This window comes from Dipodomys spectabilis, unplaced genomic scaffold, assembly GCF_019054845.1.
Source record: "Dipodomys spectabilis isolate Male_0828 unplaced genomic scaffold, ASM1905484v1 ptg000436l, whole genome shotgun sequence".
Lineage (NCBI taxonomy): Eukaryota > Metazoa > Chordata > Mammalia > Rodentia > Heteromyidae > Dipodomys > Dipodomys spectabilis.
Window position 1 is genome coordinate 7160441 of NW_024871113.1, and position 12332 is coordinate 7172772.

General features: G+C 36.4%; 1 protein-coding gene across 5 annotated transcripts in view; it reads left to right on the forward strand.

The window, feature by feature from the left end:
• Positions 1–12332, forward strand: part of Gria2 (glutamate ionotropic receptor AMPA type subunit 2) — a 139299-nt gene that overhangs the window by 84883 nt on the left and 42084 nt on the right. For all 5 annotated transcript variants that reach the window (XM_042668397.1, XM_042668393.1, XM_042668395.1 and 2 more), the window contains exons 4-5: positions 530–726; positions 6949–7002. In XM_042668397.1, the coding sequence (XP_042524331.1) occupies positions 530–726; positions 6949–7002 (251 nt within the window). The remainder of the gene's footprint in view (positions 1–529; positions 727–6948; positions 7003–12332) is intronic.

The window sequence follows — 12332 nt, forward strand, 5'->3', positions numbered from 1 at the left end:
AATAAAAACAGTAACAAAAATAAAATAACAGGAGCTTGCAGAAGGAAGAACAACTAACAACCAGAAGCAATAGCACAATCTAGTACACATTATTTGCTCTTGTACTCCCATGCACCCCCAAAGAGCCTTCTCCCTGAGCGTCTTTATCTTTGTTAAGTGGTCACATGGGACAAAATAGCTTCTATATTCTATGAATTAAGAAATCTTGTGGGGTCTTTAGATTTTACTTAAACTGGAGGTAATAAAGACATTATGCTTTAGTTGTGTTGCACAGAAGATGATGAACTACTGAGCATCCAATTTTGACCTCATTTTTATCCAACAACAGTTTAAATCATGAGTTCCTGATGTGAAATAGACCAAAATAGATAGATAATAGAGATTCGAGCCAGGGCTTTTTGTGAAGAGTCATCATCCCCTCGGCTGCACAAATACATCAGGCTTACCAGGCCACATACTGGTGATTTCACAGCCCAGTTTGAGCTGTTCAAGTCCCTTTATCAGTCAGCCCTGTCCTTTGCTCTTCTAGGCTTATCAACACTGCAAGCTGTGCTGGATTCTGCGGCTGAAAAGAAGTGGCAGGTGACTGCCATCAATGTGGGGAATATTAACAATGACAAGAAAGATGAGACTTACAGATCACTCTTCCAAGATCTGGAACTAAAAAAGGAACGGCGTGTAATCCTCGACTGTGAACGGGATAAAGTGAATGACATTGTTGACCAGGTTTGCTCCACTCTGTTTTCTAATGGCATCAAATATAGAACCTGCTGCCATGTCAGCATTGGCAAGGAGCAAAAGCTCTTTTGTGCAAGATGTTTGAACAATGGTTTTCATTTTATGGTTTATATAGGATGCCATGAAGATGATCAATTAAATTTCCTCTGGATTTAGTTAGCAATAGCAGTAGCTTATCAATCATGCTAACTGATCAAATTCATCATTTATTTTCAGATTTTTATGTTCTACATGCTAAACATTGCCTTGAATATTGATATTTTGTACTTGCATAGTTTGAACTAAATTCTGCTGAACTATTTAGGGATAAACATACAGTATTGTTAAAATTAATGGCAAGCTAAGAGAAGGTGAAAAGATTTTTGTAGAGTACATACAGCATGTAGACTATAATATACTAAGCTAATATTACCATCTAACTCGATATCTCTATAGAGAATAAGTATTTTTAGAATAAATCATTTTTGTCATATATTGAGGGATTTGTGTCAATATAAAAAAACCCCTGGGAAATTAGCCACAAGTACCTATTTAGAGGTTTGAAAAAGTAACATGATGTCAGCGATAAGGAGGTTTTGTATCTGTCCCTAGAATACCAGCATGCTATACTTTTGGTTTTTTTAGGATAACACAGCCACAAAGTGATATTGTAGTGATTAAAGATAAAATGTACCTGCTTTCAAAGTCAGGGTAAATATCTAAGGAAACATAATCATACTGAGTAAGATATCCTTTGATGATATCTATACCTTTGCCTTATTTTTTCTTTCTCTCTGTTTCTCTGTTTCTCTCATTCTATGTGTTTATGTGTGCAAATCTATGATTGTGGCTTGTATTTTGTTGAAACAAAAACACATAAATGACATCCTTATTGGCCCATGTAGGCTTTAAGGAAAAAAAACACAGTCATTAATTTGTATAACACAAAACATTCTACCAACATTGGTGAAGCCCTAATTGATATATTATACAAGCCCTAATTGATATATTATACAAGTCTTGAAACATGGAAACTGCATGCCTCATGAAATATTGAATAACTGAATAAAACTAACTTGTTATCACAAAGAACTAAATGCTATATGCCAGAGAAATGAATAATTTCAGAAGGAAAATCCTAGTGCCCGTCTCAGGAGATTAATCTGAAGGTCTCTTGTTCAAATGTGAACCTCAAAATACCATTTGAATTTCATAGGAAGTTCTCATTAAAACTGAATTTTAATAATGTTCATTAATCTGGCTTAAAAATATTAGGTATTCCTGACTCATCTTAATAAAAGTTAGCAAAAAGTTTCTGTAAAAATTTCAAAACCAGAAGACAGAAATTGGAAAGAAACTAGGACATTATGGAAATCTTGTTTTGAATATGTGATCATTCTTACATAAATGTTTATTTGGACAGATATTCAACATGCACAATGGTTTGCATAAGATTCTCGAGTGAATGCAATGGACTGTGTGTCATTTAGCTAACATTTATTAAGGACATTCTCCATCTTGAGCCAGGGATGCACAGAAAGCCAAGTTCATAGTGCAACATCCTATGAACTTGTTTAGAAGGGAAGAAAAAAGTGAACATACACCATATGATGCGAGTATGAGCTATAGTTTAATGTGATAGCTTAGCTTTCTTTGCTGTAGCCAAAGCCTGAGATAATTATATTATAGAAAGATAGTTTTTATGGTTTCCATCTATAGTCAATTGGACTTTTGCTTTGGAAAATGTATCATGACATGTGCTGGGAGGTTTGGGGGAAGAAGCTGCTCACCTTAGGGTGTAAGGAAGCAAAAACAGAGAGAGTGAGAGACCAGGGTCTTGAAATCCTCTTTCAGAGCCATCTTCCTTTGATCACAGATCTTACTTTCATTAAGCCCCTACCTTTTAAAGGTTCTCCAATCTTGCTATACTGAGAAACAAGTCTCACAAAGGACTTTGGGGGAGATTTAAATTCCACAGAATCACTGTGATCTAGAGAGCACGGGGGAGGCAGTATCTGTTCTTAAAAGGGAAATGATCATATTGTAAATTTCCCACAATAGGTGGCATTTGTCTCAGATTCATTCATTTCTTCATCAAGTAAAAGCTTCCTGACAGATATTGCATTATGACGAAAATAAAGCAACATAAAGCAGGAAGCTTTCCTTCCTTCCTTTTTCCTTCCTTCTTTCCTTCCTTCCTTCCTTCCTTCCTTCCTTCCTTCCTTCCTTCCTTCCTTCCTTCCTTCCTTCCTTCTTTCTTTTCTTTTCTTTCTTCCTTTCTTTTTTCTTTATGACACTGGTACTAGGGTTTGAACTCAGGTCCTAATATTCTCATGTAGCTTTTTTGTTAAAGGTGTTCTCTACCACTTGAACCATACCTCAAGGTTTTGCTTTTTACTGTCTAATTGAAGATAAGAGCCTCATAGACTTTCTGCCCAGGCTGATTTCTAGCTGTGAAACTCAAAGTTCAGCTCCCTGATAAGCATTATAGACATAAGCCATAAGTACCTTGCTGAATGCACTTATTTTAAGCTGTAATTTAATATAAAAAGTATTTAGTCATAAGAAACATTTATAAATTAACTTTTCTGTTGTTAGTATCATATTAGTCACTACTATAAAGCAAAGTTATGATGGCCACCTACTGTGGTCACTAATTTTTCTTTTATGGTCATAGCGATAGTGAGTATTCATATCCCTACTGTTAATGAACATTAGGGACAATGCAGGCCTATTTGTATAATCATTTACTATTTATGTCTAAATTCTCAGAAGGAAGACATAGATGTTTCTGAAACAGCATTTACAATAAGTACAACCAACAGATGTCCTTAGGAGAGCCAATGGACACAATCATCCTGATTAAGTTCAAGTTAATTCATATACTTTTAATTCAGAAACACATCTGTTTGTATTTTTATTTTTCCAGAATTTTCCTTTCAATATAGAGGATTCAGTTCCTTTGGAAAGGCAATTTAGTTGTGTTACATAAAAACTGTTTTAGAACACAATATAAGTTCCAACTTCCTGTCTAAAGGCTACCACTTAAAATTACAGTGGCACCTGATAAAAATCCTTCCTAGGACTCTTGTCTTCGACTTGAACTGAGTGTATTGCTTTGGAGTACCTGAATGCCTAGGATAATGGAGAGTCAAGGAAGTCATCTCCTAGTAGATAGCAATGAAGCTGAGTATCAAGGTGCTGTAAAAATAAAAGTGGATGAAGAGCACATTCCAATCAGAAAAGCCAGAGAAGTGAAGTACTAAGGTTATAGAGAGGAAGGGTTCAAGGTCTCTGAGTGCACAGGATGAAGAAGGTAGATTTGGAGAAGCTTGCAAGATAGTTGGATTCTGTACCATATTAAAGTGCTTATTACTGGAAATCATCGAAACAGTTCAACCAAATGTAATTTTTTTTGTCTATAGCCCTGACATTCCATGTTTTCCATTGGGGTGCTCACTTTCCTTACCAATGGGAATTACCTTTGAATACTGATTATCCTTGATTCAAACTAGCTCACTTTCTAACTTTTTAATATTGCAATGAAAGGCACAGGCATTCATTAGAGACCATTCCAATCTGAGTCTTTTCCAGAGCTAGCAATATGTAGTGTGACGCTCTTGCTCTCTTGCAGCAGCCCTAGCTTCCAGTCAGCCACTAGAGCATGAGGGGAAAACGATCTATGCTCTTAACCTTCCTGTGTTGCCAGGCTGTGGTGTTTGGTGATGAGGTATATGAGATACATTTTGACTCTACATATTTTATCTTACATTGGGTTTATCACCTATAAACCCATTGAAGGATAAAGAGTATTTGTAACCATGTACGAGGAACACAGCATGGCCATGTCATCTGTACCTACTCTCTTGGTAATTGATGTAGGTCAGTGAAGGCAAATTGATTCATCAATACCCAAAATTATTGTAAGCATCTGAGAATGACTCAGATTTGTGGAGAAAAATACCTTCTCTCTTTCCTTAATGTCTAAGGTTAGAAATAATATAATTTGAACTAAGCCATAAACATTTCATGATGTTTAGAGTAGGAATGCCATATTACATATCCATATACATTTTTGTATTTATTTTCTGTTTTTGTATTTTTTACTGTAAAAATATTGTACAGAGGGGTTACAGTTACATGAGCAAGGCAATGAGTACATTTCCTATTGAGCATTGTTGCCTACTCCTTTCTTTTTCCCCTACCATCCCTTACCTCCAACTTCTACAACTACTCTCCCCCCCACACACACACCTACAAAGTTGGGAAAGTTCTTTTTCAACAAAATGTCTTGTACATCTCATTATTACAATGGGTCAAACCTGTATTCCTATTTAAGAATTTTGTGTTTTCCCTTCCCCTCCCCAAATTAGAGAAGGTTTTTTTTTGTTTTTTTTTTTTGGTCAGTTGTGGGGCTTGAACTCGGCTTGAGCGCTGTCCCTGCGCTCTTCAGCTCAAGGCTAGTGCTCTACCACTTGAGCTACAGCACCACTTCATTTTTCTGGTGGTTTATTAGAGATAAAGTTTCACGGACTTAACTGTCTGGGCTGGCTTTCAACCGCGATCCTCAGATCTCAGCCCTACAGAGGGGTTACAATTACATGAGCAAGGTAATGAGTGCATTTCTTATCAAGCATTGTTGCCTCCTCCTTTGTTTCCCCTTACTATTCCTTCCCACCCATTCCCCCCCTCTCCACCAAAGTTGTAAAGTTCGTTTTTCAACATAATGACTTGTACATCTCATTGTTGCAATGGGTCCACCTGTATCCCTACTGAAACAATTTGTCTTTTCCCTTCCACTCCACAAATTATACCAACATCAAATACAGTGAAAACAGGAGTTACATCGTGGGGGCGGGGGAAGGATATACATGTTGTTTTGATTTGCATTTCTTTTATGGCTAGAGAGGTTCAGCATTTCTTCATGTGTCTATTGGCCATTCTTATGTCCTCTTCAGTTAAGTTTCTCTTTAAGTCTTTAGTCCACTTATTTATCGGCCAGTTGTTTCTTTGAGGATTTGTTATTGGGGGATTTAATTTTTTTGAGTTCCAGGTATATTTTAGATATGAGACCCTTGTCCATTGTATGGCTAGTGAAAATTTTGTCCCAGTTCATGGGCTTTTTATTGATCTTGCTAGCTATGTCCTTTGCCATGCAGAAGCTCTGCAGTTTCATGCATGTCCATCCTTTCTTTGATTTGTTGTGTTTCTGGGTCTCTATTAGGAAAATTTCAGCCTGTGCCAAGGAGACCTAGGGTTTCTTCTATTCTTTCCAGTAACATCGTGAAAATGGCAATACTTCCAAAGGATATCTACAAATTCAATGCAATACCTATCAATATTTCAACCTCCTTCTTCAAGGAAATAGAAGAGGCAATCCAAAAATTCATATGGAACAATATAAGACCCCAAATAGCAAAAACAATCCTTAACAGAAAGAACAGTGCTGGAGGAATATCAATACCAAATTGTAAACTCTACTACAAAGCCATAGTAATCAAAACAGCTTGGTACTGGCACAAGAACAGACCTCAGGACCAATGGAATAAAATTGAAAACCCAGAAATGAACCCACAAACCTATAGCCACCTAATATTCCATAAGGGAGCTTAAAAAGTAGAATGGAAGAAAGACAGCCTCTTCAGTAAATGGTGCTGGTAAAACTGGTTAATCATTTGTAGGAAACTAAAGCTAGATCCTTATATATTACCCTGCACCAGAATCAACTCAAGATGGATCAAAGACCTCAGAGTCAAAGCTGACACCCTGAAAACATTTGTATTTATTTTCTTACCGGCATTCTTTGAAATTTGTATAGCTCTATAAACAATTATTAAGGATGCAGGAATATAATAGTCCAGTGTCAATTTTAGCTGCTTGATATTTTACTAAAAAGACATAGAATTTTACAAATAAAATTTAACTTATTGTGGATTAAGTGACTTAATTTTATGCTTCTCAAAACTTTGTGGCTTGACTTTCACTATAACAAAAATGAGCTGATCATTTTGGTTTAGTGACTGACTCCTCAAAAGATATTAAGCCATAAAGCATATTATTAGTTTTTCTCAAGAATAATATTCTGTCGTTTTGATTATTATGTTTTTAAAAGGGTCATTATGGAATATCAAAAGGTACAGTAGGTAAATTGCAAGAATCAAATCAGAATGCTAGTGATTGTACTTTGAAACATATGTATTTATTAAATTATTATTTCTTTATTGCCATTAGGTTATCACCATTGGAAAACATGTTAAAGGCTACCACTACATCATTGCAAATCTGGTAGGTTATTTAATTGCTATTTATTATTTTATTGGATGCTGTTATTAATTAAAATATTAATTTGGAGTAATCACCATTTATCAATGTTTGAAAGTATAATTTTATTATATTTGATTGATAAGAAATACAAAGTCTTTTCCAATATAAAAGTTTATAAACTGTAAGGAAGTATGATCTTTGTGTTGATCTCCCATTTACAACCTCAGAATAAAAACATGAAAAAAAGAGGGTAACATGCAAACAAATTATATGAATGCAGGTGGGTTTTATGATTTTTTGAGTACCAGCTTGTATATCAGAAAACATTCATAGCTGTGTCAGAAAGAAATAAAAATAAAACCATCATTCTCATCAAAGTTACTATCAGCATCCTATGGTTGTTGTAGAAGAAATTTCTTTTTTTTATTGTGAAAATACTGTCCAGAGGGGTTACAATTACATGGGCAATATAATGAGTACATTTCTTATCATGCATTGTAGCCTCCTCCTTTGTTTCCCCTTCCTATCCCTTCACATCCTCCCCCCGACCCCCACCCAATTCTCCTCCCCCCCAACCAAAGTTGTAAAGTTCGTTTTTCAGCATAATGACTTGTACATCTCATTGTTGCAATGGGTCCACCTGTATCCCTATTTAAACGATTTGTTTTTTCCCTTCCCCTCCACAAATTATACCAACATCAAATACAGTGAAAGCAGGGGATATACCGTGGGAAAGGAACATATAAAGCAACAAAGAAATAATCTTATAAATGTGTTAGAAACAATCGCATGAAAAAAAAAAAAAACATTTGAATACATATCTTAGGGTTCATCTCCCTAACATCAACTTATCTGACCTTTTCTGCTTGACTCAGACATGTACAAGTTCTTGCAAATAAGGGAAACCATGGGACTTATGTTTCTTTGGGCCTGGCTTACTTCACTTAATATAACTTTTTCCAAGTCTTTCCATTTCCTAACAAATGGGGCAATGTCATTCTTTCTGATGGAGGCATAGTAGAAGAAATTTCTTCTTGGCAATACAGTACCTGTGTATAAACTTTCTCTAGGATTTCCCTTAGTATGTAGCGAAGACATCCTAAAGGTCTTCCTAAAGAGAAGCAAGAGTTAAGTAACTGTAACTCTAGAATGAACCTGTAGAGCCAGAGTGTCAGGAACAGCCTGGACAGTCAGTCCTTTGTGTGAATCTTGCCATATGATGAACAACTCAGAGCCACATTGAAAGCTGTGATCTTTAAAAATAACCAGATGGAGAAGATTATATTGGGACATTGAGAAATAGTGACAGAAATTGGTTCCTCAATTTGAGAGTTGATATGTGATGGTACGGAAAAAAAGAAAGAAGGGTTTGAAAGAACACAATTTAAAAAATTTTTAAAACGTTCATGCTGCCTTCATAATTTCCAGGGTCAGATCTACTAAATATTTCATCCAAACTCACAACCCATTCTTCCTTCAGAATATTTGGTTTCCTTGTTGTATGAAGTTTTAGTGAATCAGTTATGAAAAACAGTCTGTTCTCTGCCGTAAATTCCAAGAACTTAGAGGACACATGGACATTCCACTGATATTTCAAGCTGAAGAAGGCCATCCAAAGGTGTAGGGCTTTCGTTGTTCAAACTCGTGATTTTGTGTGTTACATTTCCCCTGCCAATGTCTGTTGAGTATTAGAAAGTGTTTTTATGGGATATTTAAGAAAACCTGAGATGTTATAGATTAATATCTTCAGGACTTGCTGAATGACTGATTTAGTTCCCCAGCTCAGGCTATGGCTGAGTTTTGATGCATCATTTAAAAGCAGAGCTGAGCCACATGATGATGAGGAAGTGATCAGAAGGTAATTGGTATTCCCTTCTGTGACTGCATCATCTCATGGCCTTAACTTAATGCTTTCAGAAGTAGAGCTTCCCCAGTGCTAGGGATTTGACATGATTCTACCTTTAAAATCTTAAAGTGTTTAAAGATCATCAATGGGGACTACTTTTAAATCTCACACTTTGAATTTCTGTAGACAAATCACAGGGTGGGGCTGTAGAATCAGTCAGTTTAAATCTGATGAGTTATTGTCATCTGGCTGGTTAATCCTTGGCTCTTTCCTGTGATTCATGTCTTCTTTTCTTACTCTTCCTCCTCTGCTTTACCTAAATTGACGTTTCAGAGAAGAAAAGAAAACATACAGAAATACTGATTCTCACAAAGAGTAGCTTAAAATCTTATTGAAAGTTTCAGTTGAAAGTGTTGTTTAGAGTAAAACCACAGTAAAATCTCTGTGAATGGATAAGATTTTATAAAATTCCCCTGAGAAGAGACAATGGGAAAGTAAATCTCAACAGTATAGAAGCCAACAGAATAGATGAAGGATGAAGAAAGAGGAAAAGGTGAAAGTGGTTATCCTGGATCACAAACCAGGGACAAATGTCATTCCATAGGACCTTGTGAGAGTCAAACTTAGAAGAAGCAAAAACCTGACAGGGCAAGGTAGAGGTATAGAGTTCTGTCCTGGTTTCCTAGGGCAGAGTATGGCCTGGGTATCCATGTATGCATTGAGTAAGCATGGTGAGAAGCATTCTATATGGAACAGAGAAGCAAGAGAAAGGACAAGGAGCTTAGTAAAGAAGGTGTTCATGGGAAGATTTAGGTGTAGTCAAAATGACCTTGTCTTGAATTAATGTCTTCAACCTGAGGGATGGCAGAGGGGCTTTTAAACTTTCTGAGTGCACTAAGGACACTCATTAGCAAGGGAAGACTATTAATTTTGCCATTGATGAAGGACTGTGCAGGAGTCATTTCTACTGCCCAAGGAAAATTATCTAGGAAAAATGATGGATTTGAGCCACTGGCCAAAGGAGAGGATGTACCCAAAGGATGGAGGGGCATGTTAGCTGTACATCTAAAATTGACCCTAGGAAACCTGGATGGGTCAAAGTACTCAGCAAATAGTATCTTATCCAAAAGGCCTTTGTAGGAAATGACTGGGCATGTGAGTATTACCTCCAAACAACCAGGTAGTCCCTAGTTCCTAAGCACAACTTTTTTTTTCTGGAAGAGTATGAATAGGAGAAGTTCTGAAGACTTAAACATATACTGAAAAAACATGACAACTAACTGAAACGAATGTCTAAACCTTGCCACCCACCATCCTGGACCTAGATTTTAGGGAGGTGCGTATTCATATTGTAGAGAATTGAAGGGTTCTGAATGGCCCAGAAGAAAGGAATCAAAAAATTGCCAATATGGATTCTGTGTTTATCACTCACCTCTGTACATGACATCTGCTTGATTTCACTAATGAATCTTACTGTCCTATGAAAATCCCAAGGAAGTTTTCAGTGTCTGGCTCTGAACCAGCAAAGTATAACTAGGCAATGGGAAGGAAGTCTCTGGCATGAAAGATGGATAAAAATACAGAAATAGGGGCTTGGAAGGTGGCTCAGTGGTAGAGTGCTTGTCTTGCATGCATGAGGCCCTGGGTTCAATTCCTCAGAACCACACAAGCAGAAAAAGCTGGAAGTGGCACTGTGGTTCAAGTGGTAGAGTGCTAGCCTTGAGCTGAAGAGCTGAGGGCAGTGCTCAGGCCCTGAGTTCAGGCCCCATGCTTGGCAAAAAAAAAAAAAAAAAAAAACAGAAATAAAGCAGAAAACATAGGAAAATGAAGTTATTATAATCAGTATCTATAGAAAAGTAAGGGAAATATTTAACTTATAAAAAATGTAAGGCAAGGGGGGGAGGGAGGGGGGGTATGATTGGGTGGGGGGGAGGGGGGAGGCTGGGAAGGGAGGTGAAGGGTAAACAAAGGAGGAGGCTGCAATGCTTGGTAAGAAATGTATGCATTTTCCTGCCCATGTAATTGTAACCCCTCTGTACAGTATGTTTTCAAATAAAATTAAAAAAAAAATGTAAGGCAAAAACATTTTATTGAAAAGTCAGAGGGGTAATAAAGAGACCTCTGAACATTAGTTTCCTAAAATAACAGGTTAAATGATATGAGCTTGAAGATAAAATTGAAACAGGCTCCCAGATAGGAACAAAATGTGAACATAATATAAAACATACATATACATATATATATATATATACACACATAATATAAAACATATGTATATGATATATACATATATATATCTGTAAGCTTAGGCAGTTAATCTCAAGGTTATAATATTATAATAAAAGACATTTCAGAAGGAGAGAAAAGTTGAACTAGGGGAAAAAACCATTCTAATACTCAGTACTGATGGTCACAAATCTACCCACTGAACACATACAAAGGTGAAAGGAGGAAGACTTACAGGAAAATGTCAGGGATAAAGAGAAGATTTTTTTTAATTTCTGATAGAAGTTGGGGAAGTGTGTAGGGGTAGGAAGCAGATCATGTACAACAAGTATTTGAAAGGATGTATTTTTTGTCAAAATACTTCTTAAGTGTCATGATAAAATATAGTTCCTTTCAAACACTCAGTGTCTGAAAACATTTACTAGCAATTGTCTTGGGAAATTACTGTGGGATTCTAGTAGAAGAAAGAATAAAACAAAGGAACACAAGCAAGGGAGTGAAATTTACCAAAAAAGTAAAAAGAAGTAAAGGGTATTTCAAGTAGATAGAAAAGGCACCAGTTCAGATAGTAGTTTCAGGAAAGAAGTCTTAAACTCAGTGTGGTAGTGCACACTTCTAATCTCAGCACTCAGGAAGCTAAGGCAGAAACATCCTGAGTTCATGGGCAGCCTCAAAGACTTAGTGACATAGTGTCTCTTTTTTGCTTTGTTTTTTAAACACTTAAATTTTATTGTAAAGGTGATGTACAGACCAATACAGCTACATAAGTCAGGTAATGAGTACATTTCTTTTTTAACAGTGTCACTCCCTCCCTCATTTTTCCCCAGTTTTTCTCCTTCCTCCCTCCGCCCAACAAGTTGTATAGTTCATTTTCAACAGTGTCTAGTGAATATCACTGCTGAATTGGCTCACCATTTCTGTGCTTCCCCTTCCTTTCCCCAAATCAGATAGACTTAAATATAAAACCAAGGGTATAGATATAAAAAAAAACAGACCCAAAGGAACACAAGCTGCCTGGTTTCCCTCATTTGTAATAACTAGAAGATGTCTATAAATCTACAAGTAAATCCAATGGACAATAAAAGACAAATAATTACACTTGGACATGATTAATTAAACAGCATTCTAAACATTCTCATGGTGATATCAAAGGAGAATATTCTTAGGAGAAGATTACTATGTTTACATGCCCAGACAAAATGATGCTTATGGAAATGAACTCCAAGAAATGGAAACATGAGGTCCATTTATTGTACTGACACAGTGTCTTTAAAAAAAG